This window comes from Solanum pennellii, chromosome 1 (assembly GCF_001406875.1).
Source record: "Solanum pennellii chromosome 1, SPENNV200".
Lineage (NCBI taxonomy): Eukaryota > Viridiplantae > Streptophyta > Magnoliopsida > Solanales > Solanaceae > Solanum > Solanum pennellii.
Genome location: NC_028637.1, coordinates 102,795,329 through 102,819,527, shown reverse-complemented (window position 1 = coordinate 102,819,527; position 24,199 = coordinate 102,795,329). Strand labels below are relative to the sequence as shown.

Genomic DNA, 24,199 nt, shown 5'->3' with positions numbered 1-24,199 from the left:
CTTAGATATACATTGTTTGATCATGTGAGACAAAATTATGATTTGAAATCATATAAAATGAAGTTGAACTTTTGTGCGGACATGTCATTTGAATTTTTAAGTCGTAGCATTTGCTCATAACACAAAATAGCTCACAAGTTGTGAAAACTATTTTGTTCTAATTCTTTATACAATCTTACCAGATGAGCAAAAATATAATACAATATCAAACAGCTAATTTAAGAAAAAGATACAACATATATTAATTGAATTTTAGATTAATAAAAAGGAAAATTGGACATGTGTTGTAGTGTACTACTCTTTACTAAGTTCCTCTCACATAATATTGTCAATCTCCTTGCGTTGAACTTGTATTTCTCGATCAGATGATTGAAAATAAATCAATATTGTTATTTGAGTTGTCCGTTAGTCAATACCAATAAATATATCTTTACATCATCTTCCAGGAATATTGCACCACTTTCTTGATATTCTTGCAAAAATTATATAACGTTGCATGAGATATGACAATTTAACTTGTGCCTCATTTGCATAATGGTTCATATTTTATTTTAGTACTCTAATTTTATTTTTTGTATCTTTTAAAAGTTCACTCGATCAAATTGAATGATTTTATTCACTTTCTTTAGCATAATCTTTTGTATGGAGCTAAAAGTCCTTCGTTTAAAATTTAATATTAAAAATATAATATTATCTACCAATAAAAATAATTTTTTTTAAAAATAAATTTTCAACAAAAAAGTTCATAACGGAAATGAGATAATTTCGTGTAAACAAATTAATATTTATTTTAAGAGAAGATTACTTTTTCTCCAAAAAGTTTGGAATTGGTAGGGGTGTAATTTACTATCATGTGATGGAAATGGAAATTGATAAGAGTATGATATCAACTACTATAAATTTTGTTACATATTAAATAAAATTAGTAGTATTTGATAGATATAAAATAATGTTTTTTTTTAAAAAATAAAATACAAATTTGTGAAAAAATTGTAAAATTATAATATGAAATTCTTAAATTAAAATTTTATAAAAAATGATAAAATAAAAGCTCGTGTCCAAATATTAATTTTTAAATTATAAAAATTAAAATTTTAAATCAGATGAAATCAAATGCACACGGTATTAAACATGACCGCGTACAAGCTAGGCCAAGAGCAAGGACCCTTTTTTATTTGGGCTCACAACCATCGGTCCGGTCTGCGTCTGAACTCTTGCGATCAAGTTCTCTCTCTGCTACTGTGCGTCTGCTCTCACCATTGTTACTTCTTTCACTCTGTATTTACTTGTGTCTCCCGCCCATTTTCTTCTATGGCACCGAAGAAGAAACCTCAATCATCCAAAGGCAAAGGTTCTTCTTCCACCGGTCCTAAATTGCAAATTTCTGCCGAGAACGAGAATCGTCTCCGACGATTGTTGCTTAATTCAGGCCGCTCCACTCAGTCTCCGACTCCGATTCCAGCAGAGGATGCCCTGTCAAAAGCGCAGAAGGCCAAGAAACTCCGTTCTATTTACGAAAAGCTTTCCTGCGAGGGGTTCTCCAATAATCAAATTGAACTTGCGTTATCCGCTCTCAAGGTAATCTACTAATCAAGAAACCGTTCATCTTTCCAATCTCAAAATTTAATGATCAAGTAATTCAAGAAAGACAAACTCATGTAATTTCAAGAAACATCATGTATACTGTTTTTTTTTTAAATATCAAGATTTTAATCAGACAATGTCTCTCTGAAATAGTTTTTAATAATGTTTACCATTTCAAAAAAATTACAAAGGAGAGAGCCACGTTTGAAGCTGCTTTAGATTGGCTATGCTTGAATTTGCGAGGAAATGAGCTTCCTCTGAAGTTTTCAAGTGGTACTTCCCAATCGAACGAAGGTATTGATTAAAAAGGTTCTGTTTAATTTCCAGACTCAGCGATATAGAGGAATTTTGTGTTAAGGAGAAAGAAGTTAAGTTCATGAATATGCATTTTTCGCAGGTTCTGTTGGTATCATATCAACTGCTCGACAAGATTGGGTTCCTTCAGCAGATTCATCTGTTGCAGAAGTTAAAGATGAGAATATACCTACAGTTTCAGTTGTGCCAAAGGGTCGAAGTGATAGTGAATCTCTACGCACAGTTGAACGCGCACAAGCTGATTGGATCCGTCAGTATATGGAACAACAGGAAGAGGTATTTATACAGTTCTATTTGATGCTTTTAGTTCGAATGGGGGGCACAATAGGTTCTGTGGTGCTAAACTACTGCACTGTATCTGATTTCAGCTTTTTGTGAATTATCTGTCTACAGTGAAACCAAAGGTAACTGGCAAAGGTTCTGCAGGGGAGTGCATATGCCTAGTTAGCTACTGCATGCTTAACACTTCTACATATTATTTTTGTTTCACAGCTACCTGTTGTCTTAGAAAAACATACTAAGATTCATGATAAAGAATTAGGACATGATGTTGTTCCCTCTATGTTGCTTGGACTCTTCAAAAATGTCGATGAGTTTGTGTCGGATCCTCCAAAAATGTATATTTTTGAAGGATCTGACACGGGTGCGGCAACAATTTTGGAGAATCCGAGCAACGTAGTTCTCCCTCCTATATTTCATCATCACTTGCTCTAGTTTAATCCATATGTTTTTTGCTGTTTTTGGTTAGCTCCCTGAGCTGAGTACTGTAATAATGTATTGGAGCTACATCTACTTATCTTTGTGACTTTCGCATCCTTTTGATGCCATCAATGAAACACCTTATTTCATCAAAGAAGAATTAGGGCACGAGTCCTGACTTATGGCAGCTAGACTTAGTCAAAATCTATCTTTAATCCCATTTCAATCTGAAACATATTCTCTATTTTTTAATCTTAAAGTTTCGAAATATTAAAAATCTAAAAGCCACTGAAATTCAAAGTGTGTAACGCTGAGTCTATACATTCTTCTTTTACTATGCATTTGCAGGATGAAGCCGAAAGTTGGGAATCTGGTTTTTCTGACGATGGTTCCCTAGAGCAGGTAAATCTCATTGCAACTCTTTCCATGTTTCTACACTAATAAAGCATCAGTTCACTTGCTTTGTGTTACACAGCCTCTTTAGTCATGACTATCTGATGATGTAGGCTTTCCTTTTATCGGTATCCATTTCCCAGTTCATTGTAGTAGTATGTTCAGGCTTTAGGTTGGGCTGGTGGATGGAGTAGATAATGGTTTACATTCTTGGAAGGCTTGTATGACTATTTCTCTTGTGAAAATGACATGTTTACGTAAAGTTGAATCTGGATATTGTAACAGTTAGTTCCTCATAGCATTTCCCCTTTTTCCTGTTGTAGCGATTTGAATTTTGTCTTATCAGAGTAGATATAAGATCAATATGAAAAGCATGCTACTGGTCTTGATTCATGTTTTGTTCGTCAACAGGTCCCGCGGAAAAAACGTAGTGTTGAGTCCATTGTTCAAGAATTTCATACTGCTAGGCTGGAAGCTATTCATGCAAAAGAGCGCGGTGACAAAAAGGGCCAGGAACAAGCCAGCCGAATCATTCGGAAGATCAAGCAGGAGATATCTTCTCTAGGTTGAAAACTTTTGATATTGTGCTTTCATTCCATTACTATAGCAAGTTCAACTTATGACATTTATTATAGGACTACCGGATGATATCCTGGAATCTGCACATGAAAGTGCTTCCGATCATGCAGTGTTAGACAGGTCCTCAGAAAAACTTGACGTTGACGATGTTACTTCACACAATTTCAGAACGTCTGATATTCATGAACATGAGATAGGAATGGACGAAGTGTCTGTCAATAATAGCTCTAATGAGTTCATCGAAAACATTCCATCAAGTGTTCCTTTAGGTGACAAGGCAGCTTCAGGAGGAGAACCAGAAGATGTAGAGCTTGGTGATTTCTTATTTGAAGAAGATTCCTCCGCTGATGTGTTGGCTACTGTACTAGAACTGCAGAAGAAAGAGAAGATGAGAGAGTTATGCAGTCAGAAAAACTTGGAGAAGTTAGAAGGTATATGGAAAAAGGTAAAAGTCTGGTACCTGATCTTATGAGTTGGTTGTAAATTTTTCACTGTAGATTATAATCTAGAGCACCTCATTAGTTACCTAAAAAAAAGAAGAAGATTTGGAGCTCCTCTATTGGTAAAAAGAAGGATACAATAGGAAAAAGATGCCTGATCAGTTCAAAAAAAAAGTTTACTTAAATAAGGTAGCCCTTTAAAGTGAACAAAGTATGTTTTCATTGTTTTCCTTTTCAATGTAGTTACTTTGACAGGATAAGGTGTAACTCGTCTCTGTGTTTATTAGTTTGGAAACAACCGATAGTGTTATTGCATCAAAGGGTGTGGCCTAACGGTTAATGAAGTTGGTTGAAACCCTAGAGACCAAGGTTCAAATTCCAAGACCAAAAATCCTAGGTGATCTCTTCCCATCTGCCTAAGCATTGGTGTGCTGAGTTATCTGGTACTTGTGTAAGTTGGATGTAGAAGGTATCCCTGGAATAGTCAAGTGCGAGCAAGCTGGTACAGAAATTATTGTTTTAGAAAAAAAGAATTGTTATAGTTATTAAGGTAAACTGATACTGGTAAGAAGGTTAATTCACGATGAACCCATATGGACCTGTTCTGTTGCGTGAAGTTGAACCACCCCCTCTAACAACAACATGTGATGCAAAATGTGAACAATGTTAGACTTGTGTCACCCCTTTTCTTCTTGAGGTCTTCTTGCTTTTGTTCTTAAGTTGTTGTTCCTTCGCTAAAAGTGTTACAACTGTTGGCATAATTGCAGGGAGACCCACAAAAGATTCCAAAGGCTTTTCTTCACCAACTTTGTCAAAGATCAGGATGGGAGGCACCAAAATATGCGAAAATACCTGGAAAAGGAAATCTGGCAAGTTACTCAGTTAGTATAATGCGCAAAGCCAGTGGGAGGGGTAAGAGCAGAAAAGCTGGAGGGCTAGTGACAATTGAGCTTCCTAGTCAGGATCATGCTTCTTCTACTGCTGAGGTATGTCTAATGCTTTGTTCATACTGTTATTGCATTTGTTGTAAGTCCATAAAAGAAGGGAAAGAGAAGTTAATTATAATTGCAGCTCTACTATTTGGCAGTTACACAGTGTTTCAGATTGTGGGTGTAAAATATACCTAGGGAGAATTTAATGTATTCACATCAACATAGGAGTATGTCATTTATCCCTTCTTTTCTTGTAAGGTAGCAGTTGAATTTGTGTAGCAGTTTCTTGTAAAATATACAGTATTTGTCGCTGTAGTTTTTTCTTTTTTGATAATGTTAATTGATTGGCATCAATAAGTTGCAATGGTTACAAAAATAGATATGCTAGCTCCATTTGTCCCTGTAGTTTGGTGGACTGAATTTTTGTTCAGACCACAATATGTCAGGGCCTCTAGGCACTACTAAATAATACTGGGAACTTTGGTTTTCAAGCCATCAAACTGATTATTTGACCTTTTTTCTATTTAAGCTTTTGATCGATTTCTCCAGAGTTTTCCAGTTTGTTCTGTAGGCTTGTTCAATTTGCACTTAGACACTGCCCAAAGCCACGCATCGCGTTTCAGATTGTCTTTTTGGCTTTTAAGACACCTTTGAAGGTTTATCTGGAATAAATGTCAGCTCATAACCTAAAAGATTTGTGACACTATGGAGAAGGTCTTAGGGATATATATGGTGAGAGACTGTCTTTGAACATTAAAGTAAATTATGGTATAGACAGATTCTTCTGATTTATTTCTTCCACTGCTAAATTCTCTCTTTTTCTCCTTTTGTTTCTCTCCTCCATAATTCACACATCTTCTTTTATTTTCTGGGAAGATTTAAAAATGCCTGAGCTAGAAGAGAGTTTGTTTCTGGTCCAACTGCAGTTTCCACTGACTGGAAGAACAAAATCTCCTACTTGAGAAGTGAGCAGAGAAATAAAAAACGTTCTGTTGTTGAACACTAAGTAACTGTGAATTTACCTACAGAGGGCCAGTAGTGTTTGGGCAGGAGAAGGATGCACCAGTGTCCCCACAAGACACTTGCGAGGGCTATCTGTAAGAAGGAAGAGAGTAGAAGTTGATAACATTAATCAAATGTGTATTTTCACGTGTAATTCACATAGCCTTATCGCGATGGGTCTTTTGGATGCAAAATCAATTGGAAATGAAAAATGTCACGATTTAGAGGTGCAAAATTATAGAAATTCTTAACATGGTTGTAAGAAAGAAGGTTCATACTCTCTGTACATATGCGAACTCTCTTTTTTGCTATTTTTGTGAATAACATTGCTGTATGTACTAAAAGAAAAGGAAAGTATCAAATTATTGAAACATGAAAGGTAATGTGACAACCCCACTTATTTTTAGATTAATAATGATGCTATTGAAGTGTGATATCCTGGCAAGATAAGAAAAGAAATACTGTTCTAGGAGCTTTTGCCGCTTTTGCTTTTTGTGCAATAGGTATGGTATTGGACTTCACCATGACGTGTTTTTCATCAGTCTTAACCCCTTTGTGGATCCCCCCTCTGTTTTGTAACCCCTCTTGAAGTTCTATGGATAGTTCATAAAATGCTGGTAAGAGGCAGTTCATAGAGCTATTGTTTTCTCTTCTCTATTTGCTTTTCCACGGTTGACAGGACTCTGCTATTACTGTGATGTCATTTTCTTGTAAAAAGCATTTGATATTTTTTTTCTAATAGGTCTTACTTAGATCTGAAGGGATGTCATGTAATTGCAACTTTGATGAAAATACAATCTAATGTAGTTTGGAATGACCAACGTTCAAGCTTACAAGGAAATCACAAAAAAATATGATCTTGGTTTCAGGAACCAGAGATCTTATTAATTAACTGGAATTTGCAGAGTTCTGTTTTAAAAACACTTGTTAACTTTTTTTTTTAGTTTTCTATGATTTTTGTTTTGAGATTTGATTCTAAACCATGGTTCTCTTCTTTTTTGAACTGTGATTTGCTCAGGATGCACAAAACAGAGTTGCAGCGTATGCTCTCCATCGCTTGTTTCCAGATCTCCCAGTTCACATGCCAATTACTGAGCCATATGCATCACTTATTTTGCAGTGGGAGGAAGGTCATTTTTCTAACTTCACGTGAAGTCAAATGTTTGATAATTGGTATTACATTAAGCATTTTGGTAACTCAATTTTATACTTCACCCTGATCAAATTGGTCTCTTGTAGCCATAGAGCCCATAATTGTTTATCTAATCTTTTACTGCAAACTTTACATTGATAAACATTTTTTTTTAATTGATGAAAGTTATCATAGAGAGATAATACACTCAAAAATCTTTGCCCAGAGGTAAAATTTATGCTACAACATCTATGAAAACAAGGAAAAAGAGGGAAGTTACTTGAAGCATCCCATGTAAAAAGAATATCCCTCCAAAATTTATTTCAACCCGTAAACGGGTTTATCTGATGTAGGCAGCATAAAAGTGTAGAGATAGTTGTTAATGTTTGATCTTGTTGCTCGTCTTCTTTCTCTTCTGTTATTTTTTTTTCCGGCTGATATCTTAGTGGTTGCATACCTCATTAACAACCTGAAGAACCCCAGTCTGTGTCAGTTAGATTCGCAAGGTCTGGTCTGATATCTCCACCTCTTTCATGTGCATGGGGGTCTTTTCTGGGACAGGTGATTCTGTGAAAGATATTGTTGATGATCAAGTGGAACGAAGGGCCTATTTTGTGGATTCGTTGTTGGATGCTAGCGGTTCAGAAACCATAACTCTTTCAGATGTCTCCAATAATGCTAGCAAAGAAAATTTTTTACATCCTCACACCACCGAAGATAAGACGGTGCCTGTTGATTATACAGGTGAAGTATGCTTATGGATTCTTTTCTGGTTTGCATCAGGAAATAATTTGAAATTGTTACCTATTTTCTTAAAACATTGCAAAATGTATGGCATTTCTTATGAAGCTGGTATTGGTAGAATTTGAATTTCTCTTTGGCTTTGTTTTATTGACTTCGCTTCAACCATGGATCTAGATTACGGCTGCTTCTCAAAGAATTGCTGATATAATGTCTTTAATATTTGGTGATTGTGTCTATATACATTTTGTTCTTTTCTGTTCATTGAGCTGGCAATAAATGATTTATTCAGATGTCTACTGCAGTTCAATCTGTCCCATTCTAATGCAGATTGTTTTTCATTTTTCCTTCCTTTGGGGAAGATATGACTCATAGGTTAGAACCGCAAAACAAGTGAACTAATTGTCTCGTGCCGGTGAAAATGGAAGTACCTCAAACAGATAATGTTTTCTATTGAGTTATAGGTTCAGCATATTGCCCTTAGGGGATGGGTAAAGTGGTAAACAGTGAGTTTTAGTTATTGGCTTTTACAAGATCTTGTATACCTGTTAGTTTTTGCAGGTTTGTGGAGGCTTTTGGGAGTTCATTGCTTTTTCAGAATGTAAATGGTTTCTTTGCTGACTAATCTCTTTGTTTTCTGCAGCCAAAAATCCACTTAAAGAAGCAGAAAGTCTCTCTCTGAAAAAGGAGCAGGAGGGTAGGAAGAAGTTGAAGAAGTACCAGGTCAGAGCCTTTCTAGTTCTATACTATTAAAATTATGTGGCACATTGGATGAGATTGTGTTAGTTCTGCTGTAACTTTAACGCCATCTACTATGGAGTTGTCATTCACTTTGGGCTGCTTGTTTCATTTTTACATAGATATGCATCACTGTTGAATAACACAGATTTGAATGATGAAAGAACTTGAAAGATGACAAGGAACAAAAGGTAGGAAAGATCATGAAGACAGAATTAAAAGAACCAGAGGGCTCTAGCAGTTGCACTTTCAGCATTTTAGTAACAGTGAGGGCTGTGATATGTATAGTCTTCCTTTTCTTCTTCTTTTGGGGGTGGGGGTGGGGATATGCATTCTGTTGCAAGCTAGGGTTTCAACTACTATATTTCTTTACATTTTTTAGTTTTGATACAAACGGCTCTTTTTCGTTTTTGTTGTAGAGGTCTTTTTTTCTTGTGACAAGGAAAACCCGCAGCCTCTACCCTTTGGGTGCGCAGGGTAAAACCCCCGCTCCTATGCAGTAACTCGGAAACCACATAAGAGAGGTTACCCACATTAGGCAAGCCTGGTGCGATGAAGAGGTTGTCTGTAGCTTTGATAAGCCTAGATTGGTTTCTCACTTTTCATATTATTGTGGTAGAGCTTTCATGACTTAACAACTGACCTGGGGCAGTTGTTTGCTGGGATCTGAGGTTTCAGGTTGTCCGCATATGCCATAATGGTGGTTAAAGTTTATCCAGCCTTACATCATGCATTTCCATAGGAGTCATTACATAGTGGCTTTCCTTATTTCCCTCTTTTCTCTTCATAATTTTAATTTTTTTTTTTAAACATTTATCATTGATGTTACTTACCTCTTTGTCTGCTTCAATTTCTGAAGATAATTATGTTCTCCAAGCAGGAAATGTTAAAATCACGGGCTGCCCTTCCTATCGCTGACTTAAAAGGCGAGATCCTGCATTCACTAGAGGAGAACGATGTTTTGGTCATTTGTGGGGAAACAGGTTGCGGGAAAACAACCCAGGTGTTGAACTCTTAAACTTTTCCTTTTTTTTGTACCAAAATTACTTCAATACTGTGTTGAGGCGCAGCTTTCAATTCTGTTTAGGTGCTACTAGTTATGTGCTTTGGTCCTGTTTTCCCATTCTTTGGAGAACTTTCTTTCCCTTATTTTATTGCAACGATCCTAGCCTGATGTGTTTTGTCAAATAAATCTTTTTCCAAGGGGATTAGCAAATCAGTGCTTCTTATTTTCAGATAGTGGGCTGTGGAGAAGATCCTACTCACCTAAACAGTTGTTAGAGAATATGTCAGAGAACTTTCCAAATAAAGCTAATTGACTTAAGAAGTCACCAAGATGGTTTTTATGTGTAATGGAGAATAACTTATAAATTCACATTTGTATCTAGAATCATTGACATCTTACATTTTAATTTCTGTAGGTCCCTCAATTTATACTGGATGACATGATTGAATCAGGACGTGGGGGACACTGTAACATTATATGCACACAACCAAGGAGAATCGCGGTCAGTGCTACCATTCATACCTGCACTAACTGAAACATTGGTTCTGGAATTCAGTTCTTTAATCGTCTGCTTGTTTGATTCAAAAGAAAATGTACTTTTTTCCATGCACCTGTTCTGCTGAAATTCTCAACTTCTATGACTTCCGCGGAGCTGCCAATATTTTTGCCATTATTGTGGAATGTTGCCTGTGGACTATGATAAAATCTATACTTTATGATGCCTTGTCCATCTCGGTAAAGTATGTGAATATTGGGATTTGTTCCATTATTAATGTTGCTCCGTTTGACACATTTTGTGGGTGCAGAACCATCTAATATTTTTGAAGGTTTGTCATCCAACCATTTTAAGATACACATAAGCACAACAATATTTCCTTGAATTATGCTGCCTTGTAAGATAACTCCAGAGCATCTTGCTGGTTCTTGCTTCTAGTTCATCCTACCTTTCTGTAACCTTGTTATACAGTGGCTGAAGAATAAGGATTAATGTTGTCGTTAGTTGAATTGTAGGTCAAACAGAAGCTAAGTCTCTACTCCTTCCTGAGGAAGAAAGGCTTTGTTATCATCTAGATCGACGTAAGGTGCGTAGCGGTGTAGAGTCCAACTAAGACTTTCATGAAAGGTCTCATTCATCTTGATTGAGGAGTTTCTTACTGACCTCTAAACCTTCTCTACTTTTGAAGATAGACTGGAAAGCAAGCTCAGAGAATAGCTAAGTGGAAGTCAGAGACTCCCTTTTTTAGGAACATAGACTACCTATGTGCTGGTAAACTCCACCTAGACTGAGATTCATCAGTTCGATCATTTAGTTTGTGTCCTTAGTCCTATATTCTTCAGGAAAGGATCAATTCCTTCTCTATTCTCTAACTTCTACTTGGGGTCAAAAGTTATTAGTTGGATTTCATTGAAGATCAAAGTAATTGGTTGGAGTATGGTGAAGCATTCCAATTTAGATGAGTGTATCACATCAAGGACAGGGCTTATTTGAACTCTTGTATATCAGATCACTTACCATTATGAAGTAACCGATCATACTTTTTTTTTGAGAAATGTAACAGTTAGTCTATATTTATCCACAGGTATGCTACCTCAAAAGTGTAGTTCCTCTCCATAAGTGTTGTAATTACATAGGATCCTATACCTACTTACTTACCAAGTTACAGCCAATCTATAGTTGTGCTGATTACTTCTAAGCTATCTAGGACTACTTGTTTACACCAAAAATAATACAGAGCTAAACAATTAAGCTTAAATCTTTGTATGTTGCTCTGCTTTCCTTCAAAACATCTCTGGTTCCTCTCTAGCCATACTGCCCACCATATGCATGATGGGACAATCTTCCATCTCTCCTCCTTTCTTCGTGCATTTCCACCTCTATTCCAGCACTTCAAAACCTCTGTGATCCTTCCTGGTTTCACCCATTTAATCTCTCTCATATTGGTGAACATTTGCCACAGCTGGGTTGTGCACTTGCAGTCCCAATACTGATCATATTTGAAGAACACATGCATGGAATTCAGAAATTCGATTAGATAGTTTTTCCTTTTTCTTGCTAATATAGGTTTTCTGCGATAGTTTAGCTGTGATTGGAGGCTCTTCCTCTTCACTTTTGTTGAGATGTCATTAGGCAATGCTTTCATCTTGCTTTTTACACCCACATTTTAGGTTTTCTATCACTGACAATAAGAATTGCTGATTGTCATTTTCTCTTTGCTAGGCTACTTCTGTGGCTGAAAGAGTTGCTGATGAGCGTTGTGAATCTTCACCAGGTTCAAGTGAGTCCTTGGTTGGTTACCAAGTTCGCCTCGATAGTGCAAGGTATTGCTTCCGGCTTGCCGAAGTCTTCATTTTTAAATTGTTATCACTTGTCCCCAAAAAAAGGGATACAAAATCATGAAATTGGATGTCATGTTGACTCATGCTTCTCTGATAATTGATTTATATTACCATTTTAGTGTCGGCGAAGCTACCAGTGCTTAATAAAACCAGTCAGTTATCTCTATGTGGCTGGATGTATGGATTCTGCGCTGTCATTTCACTTGGTTTATTCATTTCATTTGATCACTTTAAACATGGTTTTATCAGGTCTACCATACATGACTCATGGGAAAAGTAGGATTAGATATTGCTCATTGGATCTGAGACTTCGAACGATTTAGGTGTTGAGTTTTAAGATACTTGGGTTCATATGGACAGCCAATTTTGCGCATCACTGCTCTGCTACTATTACAACTCCCACTGTGATCTGCTTTTGTTTAGTCAGCGATCTAATCATTCTTGCTGAGTCATGTTCCCTTAGATTTCCTTAAGCATAGCAAACCTTTTTTCACTTAGCTTTTTATGGTTTTCGTTGTCATCATGTAAGAACATAGGAATCTCCCACTCAGTGGTTCTACCCAGAATAAGTATCATTTTATATTCATGCTTTAGAAACTATTATCATCATTAATAATGAAATACGGCAATGATTCTGTGATTGTCTTGTGAAGTTGTGATTATTACATCAAAACATAATCTATTAATTTTTTTTACCTTCTTTCAGGAATGAGAGAACAAAGCTCCTCTTTTGTACAACTGGCATTCTTTTGAGAATGTTTTCAGTAAGTCTCCTACTAATTATTGCATGCTTACCGACTATATTGTTCTGTGTTTCGAATTTATTTGACATAATCTTTGCCCACTTCACCTTTTTTTAAATTTTGTTCTTTTTAGAACAGAATGCTGAAATATTGGCCAATATCTTTTGGTGCAATTTAATGTGTTATTTTGCAGGGAAATAAAAGTTTGGCTGGTGTTAGTCATATCATTGTTGATGAAGTGCATGAGAGGTCACTTCTGGTGAGTTTTTTGTGCACTGCATGACATGTGTTTTTGAATTATGGCGAGCAAGTTTATTTAATTTCCACTACTTGCTTGTAAAATAGATCAGGCTAGCCTCCAAGGTTTAGCTCGAGTGGCAAAAGGTGGAGGATTTGTGGCGTAGGTCGCAGGTTCAAGCCCCACACCACGCAAAGCCCGGTGTATAGAAGTGGAGAAGGGTAGAGGGGCGGGCCCATTATCCACCGAGTTTAGAAGGCTGTGATTTGTCCAAAGGGGGCGGGTCCACAGATGGATTTCTCGGTTATCAAAAAAATATAATTAAAAAAAATAGATCAGGCTATCAAAAATTGACCATGTGAATATGAAAGCACGTTGTTTAGATTCTCTTATGCTGATTCCTATGGTATTAGGTACCTACTAATGGTGGCCATCTAGATATAGACCATTGCTATCTGGTTGGTTAAACATGTTAAAAGCTTGAGGAAAATGAAGAATATAAATCAGTGAAATGTGTGACATAGTTATGATGGGAAAATATCTTGTATGCAAACAATATACCAAAAGGCGGAGAATCTATAGTAGAATATGATCTCCGAAAAAATCACCCAATTTTTCTACAAATTGAAACCTTGTGGATGCATTGAGAGAGGAATAAAAGAGAGAACAAATGAGAGGCTATTCTCTTTCTAAATGCTCTCATATTTCTTTCTTTTAATAAGACCCACATGAGTGCTTGTGGGGCAGCATATCATGCCCTTTGTCATTTCTAAAGGCCTAATTAATTAGTGCCTAATTCTTTGGGCTCAGTCGTTGTCCCTAGCATTGTCGAACCATCTTAAGATCTCTCACCATTGGCGAGTTGGTCACCTGACAATGCAAGATGATCTGTTCATGTCCTCACTTTTTTTTTTGCACATCAAACGCAAGCTGACGTATTATCATTCTTTCTTGCTGCAAATTAAGTAAATTGCTTACCTTTCTCGGCACCCGTGAATCCAAATTGACAATTACAGAAAACCTGAGCCATACTGACTATAAGAGCTTATGGGTAATATGATTTTACGAAGAACCATAGATATGGTTCTTGTATATATAGAGGACTGACTGACTTCTTTGAGAACCATATTTTGATCTAGCTCTCACTACTTATTTATTTACGATTTCCCCAACACTGGTATCATTACTTACCTTATTAAAAAGGTATGGTAATTATCATTTTGACAAATTTGGAAGAACTGCACATGGCTATGAATTCTGGAAAGAAGTAATCAAATGACTTTTATACTTCATTGGGCATTAAGAGGACTGAAGAAAGGACTGTAACTTGCTGCTATACATTCTTTCAGAAGCCCTTCCATTTTTCTTCATTTGGTTGGTGTACTACCGGTGCTATTGCTGCCAAATTTAGGCACACAAAGAAGCTACTTCCTGACTGAGCCTCCAGTATTTATTAGACTCCATGACACTCTGACTCTGAGACATCAGCGGGATGCTTATAATCATTGTTGCTTCTGAAATCTAGCTTTGATGTCACACTTTCTGCAAATTGTTGCAGCTATGGCAAAGGCTGAATGCTCTTGCTGGACACCCCATTATAAGCCCTTTACTCTAGTAACAGAAAGGATGACTTGCTTTCTTGTCTTTTGTCACAGTCATTTAATTCTGAAATCCCAATGTTTTGTGTCTATAATAGTTGGGTGCCACTGTTGTCATCTTCTTGAAGATAGCCATGGTTCTTTTTCATTTTCATGAGACCCTCTTTTTATCTGCTCACTACTCACTAGATGACTAGGACTATCAAACTGAAGAGGGAAATTGTACTTTTTGCTGTTATCTACTTATATACCATTAATCTCTGGTTCTTCCTGTACTTTGTTGTATATTAATGGATCTCTTTTAAAACCAGGGTGATTTTCTGCTCATTGTCTTGAAGAGTCTCATCCAGAAGCAATCTGCCCTTTGTACGGCAAAACTGAAAGTTATACTCATGTATGGTTTGATTTTGTTTATCAATATCTTGCAACCATTATCTTGTTCTGTGTCCTTTTTATAGTTATGACTGCTCATAGAGGAAATTTTTGTTTTGTTTTACACATCAGGTCTGCGACAGTAGATTCACATTTGTTTTCTCATTACTTTGGTAACTGCCCTGTAATTATTGCTCAAGGACGAACACATCCTGTTTCAACTTATTTTCTCGAGGATATTTATGAGAGTATCAATTACCGCCTTGCATCTGATTCTCCGGCTTCTTTAAGCTATGGAACATCTACTAGGGAAAAGGTAAAATAGTTTACTTGCCTTAATTGACATTTAGATGGATTGATATTTGAAATTGTGTTTCTTTGCTAGATATGCTCTCATTGGCAATTTCTAGCTTCTGCTTTGGAACTGCTCTAAAGCTTCTCTTATACCAATATTTACTTTCAGCTGAACTAATTTCTGATTAAAATCAATTATTAGTAAGGAATAGATCCTGACAAACCATTATGAGTGTTGCTCTGGTGTTGGCTTACAGCTGAAGTAGATCTTCCTTATTGACTTGAAGTTCGGTCTGTTAACTTTTTGTTTATGTAGCTCAAGTCTCAAGAGCTTCTTATATCTTTCCAATTGTATGAGTGCAGAATGCTCCTATTGGCAATCATAGGGGGAAAAAGAACCTTGTCCTCTCTGCATGGGGTGATGAGTCATTGCTGTCTGAAGAGTACATAAATCCCTATTATGATCCCAGTAATTATCAAAACTACAGTGCACAAACTCAAAAAAATCTGGTAATTATTTCTTAAAAGTACCTCTTCAGTGATGCTAATTAAGATCCTAAAAACTTCACTGAAAGAATACTGTGATGAACCATCTCTCACTATCTCAGAGGAAATTGAATGAAGACATGATTGATTATGATCTTCTCGAAGACCTGGTATGCTACATTGATGAAACATACCCTGATGGTGCTATACTAGTCTTTTTACCGGTAAGTTCATTGATTTAACATTTATTTACGTTTTGATTTTCTCTTTCGAAGTTTTATGTCTGCAGAAGAAAAGAAGATTGATTTGTGAATTGTGTTCTGCTGAAGGGGGTTGCCGAAATAAACACCTTACTCGATAGACTGTCTGTGTCCTTCCAGTTTAGTGGACAGTCTTCTGAATGGATTCTTCCTTTGCATTCTTCTGTAGCATCTGAGGATCAGAAAAAAGTGTTTATGAGACCTCCAGAAAATATCCGTAAGGTAATATTTTGTATTCAATCACATGTTTTTTCATTGAGAAATTTATTGTATCTGATTCCGTTGTATGCATTCTATCTTCTTCAATTTGGGTTCTTTTCCCCTCTGCGCTTCTCTGTTCTCTTTCATGTGTTGGTTCTTGGTAGTGCAGTGTCTTGTTATTAATCTGCATTGTCTGAACACAATTAAATCATGTAATTACTCCCTGAAGGCTAAATGCTTATTATCATTATATAGCTGTTGTAAACTAACTCCTGCCACTAGCATTGGACACTTCTTGAGTTTTGTCAGCTCTTTAGCATCTTAATTTCCTTTTGTATCAGAGTTGACAACTCCTCATTTTTGTAACTTTTTGCATGTTCTTGATGCCAGCAATGAATTTTACTTACTTCCTCCAAAATAAAAACTAATATTGGAAGATGGTAAGTTGTTGTTTTGCTGCAGGAATTCATTTTGATAAATTTTCAGAATGATTTGCCCCTAGAAAATGCTTGAATGGCACAGATGCTTGCGCTGCAAATTGCCTTTCACCAGAACTAGCAATTGGATCTTCTTTTGCTATTGCACATACCAAGTAGAAGTGTTCTGAAGTATTATAGACTCTTTAGCTGAGAAAGAGACTCCCTTCTCTGCATATCCTATCATTGTCCAATGCAAGTTAATGCTCTGATTGCTCTTGCAATCTGGGAAAACCCTGGAACTTGTACTAATTATTAATACCAAAGATTCACATCTTTAATTACACCTGTATGATGAAGCAACAAGCTCTCTTCATCCTAGCTCTCCCATGTTCTTAATGCTATGTCATCAACAAAACACTTGCTGCTCCACTCCTTATCGCCTAATCCCGCAACTACTACTTTTCAGCTTTCGTTGGCGACTTCCATTTAATTTGCATCGAAACCCTTATCTACTGACATAATTCATGTATAATTTCAAAAGATATGATTGATACATTTGTCATCTGCTCGTGTGACTGGCTCCTGAAGTGCCACACTACTCTGCTTCACATTCCTCATTGTTAAGTAGTGGCAGCATGAGTGTATGACATCCTTTTATTGTTGCGAGTACTATCTTCATAGGCAGCCGAGAAAAGGCTACATTTCTTGATGTCGTTTAGGATGAAGAACTATGTTAGGAAATTTTGGAGGGTCTTACATAACTTTAAATCTGAAAGCTGCATTGACGATTTTCTTCTCAAGAGTCAGTCATTCGCAAGAACACATTTACAACTATGTCCTGTATGATATTGACGAATGGAAAGGTCCAACATGGAACAAGCTCTGTCTATTTATCTTGTTGTAGATAATGCATAAATTTATTATATTTCTCTAGATATGCATGCTCATCATTTACTCCATGTTCGGCCGTATTCAACTTCAAGTTGAGAGTTGTACGTGGAGTCTGTGCAAAACCCTCTTCTTAGTCATCACCATATTTTTGCCTACTTTTAAGTGATTCATTTGCTTATTGTGCTGTATTTTTGCTTGGTAATTCACCACTTCCAGGTTATAATAGCTACAAATATTGCAGAGACTAGCATAACCATAGATGATGTGGTTTATGTGGTTGACTGTGGAAAACACAAAGAAAATCGCTATAATCCGAAGAAGGTAAGTCTTCTGCTCTCTTACATAGCAAATGTCAAAGCTGATTATCTCAGAGGATTGTTGTCTCAACTAAACACAGCTTATGTTGCATGTTTTCTGTTCTCTGTTATAATAATTAATATAAGGGTCCCCCCATATGGCTTCATTGCTTCTACATGAATATATCTGACATTTGAAATATTTTATTTCATCTACTTTATTAGACATTTCAAGCTCTGAATCGCAATACAACTGTTATGGCAACTCCATCTAGATAATAGCTGGTGCCTTGCAGTACTGCTATTAAAACTGTGTGCATGTAATCATGGAGACATTTTCAATCTGAAGTTTGCACTCATCATATTTGGATTTTTTATGTAAGTTAGAATTTGTCTGTGTGATATGTTCAGCATTGCGATTTGGATAGAAAAATATTTGTCTGTAGTTGGCTATGACTAGGTCCAGAAGTATATCATCAGAAGAGAAGTTTCAGCACACACATGTGTTGTCATCTCTGTTAGGTAAAATAAAAGTTCAAAAAGATGTATTTCTTTGGAAACTGGTTAGCCGATGAAATGTTTTTGATAACATGGAAGTTACAGAAGGAAAAAATGTATTTTTGCTTGAGGACGAGGTCAAGGCATAATGAGTCTTGTACATACATCATCTGGTTTATTAAATTGAGTGTTCAATTTTGAATAAAGTGTAATGTGTAACCAGCCTGTTAGACTTTTCTGGATCCAACCATGGGATTTTATTGCTAAACTTCTAAAAGACATGATTTACTTGTTGGTACCTCTGCTTTTATGTGTTTCGTTTGAAGAAATGTCAATTCCCTTTGCTCTTTGTCTCCAGAGTCTGGTGCACCGGTAATCATGTTTTTCTATTGTGTAAACTTCTTTTTTAGAAATTGTCAAGCATGGTTGAAGATTGGATATCTCAAGCAAATGCAAGGCAACGCCGAGGCAGAGCTGGTCGTGTAAAGCCAGGAATCTGCTTTTGTCTCTATACTTCTTACCGATATGAGAAACTCATGCGTCCTTACCAGGTACAGGCTATTAGTTGGTTTTCCTCGTATTTTATCTGGTACTTTGTTCTTTGTTTCAGATAATCCTCTCTTACATCGCACTGATGTTTAGTTTGACCTCGCTAGATCCCGGAGATGCTGCGAATGCCGTTAGTAGAATTGTGCTTACAAATCAAATTGCTATCACTTGGAAGCATAAAGCTATTTTTGTCTATGGTGATTTATTTTTTTAATCAAATTATTCAGATGCAATTTTATATATTTTGTTCTACGGATTTTCTAACTCATTTTTGTCTTCCAAACTGCGTCTTTTAAGGCTCTTGAACCTCCAAAGGATGAGGCTATTATGTCAGCAATTTCTTTATTGTATGAGGTATACTCCATGGAGATGAATCTGTCTTTTGGTTTCTTAGCATCAACATCTGCATGTTCTATAATAACGACATCATAAGTCAACAGCAGGATATGGAAGTTGAGTTACTCTCCTAGAAAGAAAAATTTATAAAAAAATGTTGATGAATGAAACATAATACTTTTAAGAGAAGAGCTAAGACTAAATTTAAATCCTTCACTTGGAAGATACTCATTTATACAATAAAGTGCTAATATTAGTGCGTTTATGCTTTATCTAGTCACATGTCGTCATATAAAATGGGATGGGTGTGTAAGGTATCAGGACCCATTCACTCTACAAAGTCTTGTGTAATTTGAAACATCTGCTTTTGTTTCTTGTATGTCAACATGTACTTCTATATAAGTTTCTACTTTCTACTATGCTTCATTAGTATTGAGGTGTATATTTGTCATGTATTTGGATGGTTCCATTTTCTATGGTATCATTGATAATGTTCATGCAAGATGGTATGCTATCTTGCATAGCTTGGTTTGTTACATGCAGTGCACTTGCATTCATTCATTTCCTTAATATTCTCTTGTCCATATTCTTTCTTCTTAAAGCGCATAAAAAATACATTCCCGTGCTTCCATTTTAAGATTGCTTAATCACAATATTGTTTGTTGCATGAAATGCCAGTTGAACTGCAGAGTCCTGTGCTTAAAGGTGATAATCTCATATTTCAATTTATATTCAGGTTGGTGCCGTTGAAGGGAATGAAGAGTTAACTCCCCTCGGGTATCATTTGGCGAGACTTCCCGTTGATGTGTTGGTGGGGAAGGTAGTCATGTGATTATCCCTTTTCTTTAACATCTTATATATTTTCATTATTACAACCCTAAATTCATGAACTTTTTTTTTTGGCAAGGTAATAACTTTATTTAGGATTTCTAGAAAAATAATAATCTATGAGATCTCTTGTATACTAGTAGTACGTAGAAAATTTACCAAAACATATGATTCTCTACGAGTGGCAATTTTCAATATGAATTAAAATTTCATTGGTTCACCAATTGTCCTGGTTCTCTGGGCTTTGTTGACCACTATTATCTTATATTTTTTAAATGTGGAACTGTAGATGCTGCTATATGGTGGAGTATTTGGCTGCTTGTCACCAATTCTATCTATTTCAGCTTTCCTGAGTTACAAGTCTCCATTTGTTTATCCAAAAGATGAGGTTTGTATCTTCATCTCTTAAAAGCTTCGGTGATGTCGATATGGAATTTAATTATGTTATGGCATGCATATGCAGAGGCAAAATGTTGAAAGAGCAAAGCTGGCACTTTTGAGTGATAAGCTTGGCTGTGAAACTGACTCTGACAGTGGTAACTGGCAGTCTGACCATCTCCTAATGATGGTAGCGTATAAGAAGTGGGAGAAAATTTTGCGGGAGGTTAGTGATTTACTAACTTGTAACCACTTATGAAGTAACTGACTGTGTATCACATTTTAACAGCCCGACTGAGAAATCCCAAGGGTAGTGACATAGGTACAAATCTGGGTTGATATTAGGCTGATTCCTCTATGCTTCCCAATTAAATACCAGCTTTTGTTTGTGGCAGGGTTCTAAGCCTGCATCAGAAGTTGAAAGCTTTCCTCCCAGGCTTTAGACTATTGGTAGAGAGTGTAGCTTTTGATGAGTGGGTTCTCGAACCCTGCCAGAAAAGAGAGCTGGTATTTATGTTGAGAAGCATAGAGGGGTGTGTTGTCTACCGAGTTTCAAACTTAGCGCCAATGTCCTCAGTTATTCTCGATTATCAAAAAAAGGAAGAATTAATTGAAAGCTTAGGTGTGAATTGACTTTTGCCATGGAAAACGTATGATCAATCATGATACTTTGATTAGTGCTTGGTGCTTAGCATTTATAGTAAGTATTACTACCTCCATCCCTGATAGATTTGTTTACTGCTATGTTTTGTCAATTTCAAAACCCGACCTTTAATATGACATAAGTTGTGGGGGATCCACACTTACTTCTTTAGTGCAACTTTCTGCTTTTTTGTTTCGCAAAAACTGCAAAGTCAATGCATAATCAACTAGAAAATAACTCACAATTTTTAACTTTTCTCAATATTTGTGTAGAGTCAGACCTAGGGTACTACTGTATGATCAAAGGCGTAGTTCTTTTTGTCGCATGAGATTGTTAATTATTAGTAAGCCGATTTCCATCAGTCATATATGAAACAGATCACTGCTGGTTAGGATGAACTATGACCTAACTTTAATCTTGACTAATTTGGCTAAACAGATGCTCTCTATCTATGGCTATTCAATGTTTACCCACTCCACAGAGATTTCCCAAAGAATATTGCTTCTGCTTTTTCGGTAACAGACCAAACAATATTGTGTTTTGCAGAAAGAGCATATATCTGATACGGAATTGTGACGACATTGTTCATTGTTAGTCAAATAAGAATTAGTAGGGCCCAAGTGGATCGGTTAATATTGTGTTTTCTCTCTTGTCATTTATTGTTTGGATTGACTATTAAGTTAGAGATCCTAACTTATGGCTTATTTTTGTCATTTTAGCTTATAAGCACTTTTTTTAATTTACCCAAATACTAAAAGAGTGCTTTAAAACTATTTTGGCTTAAAAACACTTAAAATAAGCCAATCCAAACAGGGCTTTAGTCTATTGATAATGTACTTATATGTATTTCAACACTTTTTACTCATAAAAAAAGGTTATTTCCGAAAATTTAATGTATGCATTGTCATTCTTTAAGCTATGCTACTGATGCAGTTCATTGTCTCTCTGGCAGAAAGGAGTCAAAGCAGCAAAGCAGTTTTGCAGCTCATATTTCTTGAGCAGTTCTGTCATGTACATGATAAGGTAGGATTTTGATGTTATACTAAGTGCATCCCTTGTTATTGATTCATCCCTCATTATGCAGTGAGTTTTAACAGTTATTTTAACAATGTTAAAGCTTCTCTAACAGCAAAGTATATCCTGTAGCCCTTGGGCCTTGGGGGTACTATTTCCTACTCTGGAATGCCTGACCAATTTCGAAAGAAGCATTATGTAGCTCAGTTTTCTTGTAATTCAATCAAAACTGATGGTGGTGTTAATGCCTTGGGGCTATAGAATATGGATTCAACTAATGGAACTATGATTGTCGTTATCCATATCTTTTGTACTTGAAAGCAAGCCCATTACCTGATCCTGAATCTATTCTTCAATTTATGAAGTGAGTACTGGTAAAAAACAAATTGCAAATTAAAGAATGGATTCAGCATATACAGTACCTACCTGTATTTAATTTTATGTAGCCTCCCACACCTACTTCCAGTCTTTCACCATTACCATTTATCATAATAATCATTGGCACCAATCTGCATTTTAAACTTATAATGATCCTTCAAAAAGTTCCATTAAAGATGATATGCAACAAACTCTGAAAACTGGATTTATGCAGGTTTGCAACGTTTAGCTCTTCCTGAGTGAGGCACTGAGCTGCGAGAATTATACCTCCTTCCCAGTTACCTCCCTTTGTAAACCTCAGATTGTTTCCCCAACTGTTAATACATTTCTTATTGTGCCAGAGACATGAGAGTACAATTTGGAACGTTGCTAGCTGATATTGGACTCATCAACCTCCCAAAAAAGTCGGAGGTACTTTTATTTGTGAGATGCATATTTATGAAGTTTGCGTTATTAATTTATGACTTATGATTTGCAGTCTCATCCTTTAAATTGGATGGTATTAATTTAGTGAATTTAATATATAAAATTGAACTATGACTTACCTGCTTTTTCTGGACATTTAAAGTGAAGAGAACAATAAAAACACGGCTGTAGGTATCTCATGGACAATATTAGACCATGTTTACTTCAAAAGGTTAGGATGTTAAGGATCTTAGGAACTGCAGTTATATGCACATTCCAAGCCAACTCATCGTTATCTTCATAACAATTTGCTTTTTGGTTTCATCATTGCAACTTCTATGGGGGCGAGGTGGGCCTTTGAGTGGTAGAGATATCTTCTGGTTGTTTTAGTCTGCAAAAGTATGACCTGTATTGTCAGTCGTCACATCAGAGAGTTGTTTGATTTCAGTCTTCCGGATTTGAGGGTGGTTTGACTGGTTATCACTTACGTGCCAACTCTGGTTGAACTTGTGGACTCCAATTGATGCCTTCAGCTTCAATGGATTTATACATGTTATCAAAATGGTTAAACCTGTAAAATTTACCAAGTATTTAGACGATTTAGTTTTTATCTCCTCTCTTCCTGCTGGAAGTCATATTTCTCAATATTATAGTGTTTTAACTTTGAAATAATTTTTGAATGCAGGTTGATTGGAAAAAGAAAGAGAAGCTTGGCAGTTGGCTTTCTGATATTTCACAACCTTTTAATATAAATTCAGATCATTCCTCAGTTCTTAAGGTACGTTAAAGCCTAGCTGTTCCTATTCACTTCAGAGTCTCAAACTTGATAGGATATGGCTCGGTATAGGTATCATATGTTGGTTTCCTTCATGCCAGAAGGATGTCTGTCATTTACCCTTGAATCTACAATTGGGCTTCAGTTAAAATTGTTAAAGAATGACAAAAGCCACATATTGATGGTTAATGAGATGGATGGACTCCTTGTAAGGCTTGGGCAATCCTCCTCCCTTTGAGCTAGCTTTTGGGGTGTGAGTTAGGCCTAAGACCTAATTTTCACATGGTATCATAGCAGGGCCAGTCTCACCCAATGTTGGGGCCCCTAAAAATCAAATTGCTCATGCACCAGATGCTAAGCACTGAGCGTGAGGTGGGGGTGTTAAAGAATGACAAAAGTCTCATATCGATGGTTAATGAGATGGGTGGATTACTTGTAAGGCTTGGGCAGTCCTCCTCCCTTTGACCTAGCTTTTGGGGTGTGAGTTAGGCCTTAGACCTAATTTCACAAAAACGTTAAAGATATGAGGGTTGTCTCTTATTTCTATGTTACAGAATAGAGATATAAAGAGATCATTAATTAAGATGTGCGGATCTCCCTTGACTTGGGTCGGGGAAAGGGATTTGATAAGAATACCATGTTATTGATTTTGGTGCATAGCATGGAACAAAAAGGTGTGAGAACTTTCATATATATATA

General features: G+C 36.3%; 1 protein-coding gene across 4 annotated transcripts in view; it reads left to right on the top strand.

Moving 5' to 3' along the window:
• Positions 1 to 1,145: 1,145 nt before the first annotated feature.
• The window catches only part of LOC107030054 (DExH-box ATP-dependent RNA helicase DExH7, chloroplastic), a 28,422-nt gene continuing 5,368 nt past the window's right edge, over positions 1,146 to 24,199 (top strand). Inside the window, exons 1-30 of one of the 4 annotated variants that reach the window (XM_027918074.1) lie at positions 1,146 to 1,578; positions 1,776 to 1,878; positions 1,982 to 2,175; positions 2,947 to 3,000; positions 3,403 to 3,556; positions 3,627 to 4,015; positions 4,778 to 4,996; positions 6,963 to 7,074; positions 7,638 to 7,820; positions 8,461 to 8,540; positions 9,436 to 9,558; positions 9,977 to 10,063; positions 11,780 to 11,880; positions 12,605 to 12,662; positions 12,835 to 12,900; positions 14,789 to 14,871; positions 14,982 to 15,165; positions 15,507 to 15,653; positions 15,752 to 15,853; positions 15,959 to 16,111; positions 17,617 to 17,721; positions 18,605 to 18,745; positions 18,851 to 18,940; positions 19,041 to 19,097; positions 19,816 to 19,899; positions 20,197 to 20,295; positions 20,371 to 20,511; positions 21,862 to 21,951; positions 22,662 to 22,731; positions 23,411 to 23,424. In XM_027918074.1, coding sequence (XP_027773875.1) covers positions 1,312 to 1,578; positions 1,776 to 1,878; positions 1,982 to 2,175; positions 2,947 to 3,000; positions 3,403 to 3,556; positions 3,627 to 4,015; positions 4,778 to 4,996; positions 6,963 to 7,074; positions 7,638 to 7,820; positions 8,461 to 8,540; positions 9,436 to 9,558; positions 9,977 to 10,063; positions 11,780 to 11,880; positions 12,605 to 12,662; positions 12,835 to 12,900; positions 14,789 to 14,871; positions 14,982 to 15,165; positions 15,507 to 15,653; positions 15,752 to 15,853; positions 15,959 to 16,111; positions 17,617 to 17,721; positions 18,605 to 18,745; positions 18,851 to 18,940; positions 19,041 to 19,097; positions 19,816 to 19,899; positions 20,197 to 20,295; positions 20,371 to 20,511; positions 21,862 to 21,951; positions 22,662 to 22,697 — 3,702 coding nt within the window. In that variant the 5' untranslated portion in view covers positions 1,146 to 1,311 and the 3' untranslated portion in view covers positions 22,698 to 22,731; positions 23,411 to 23,424. The other 3 variants (XM_015231461.2, XM_027918077.1, XM_027918078.1) reach the window with 3 other exon arrangements.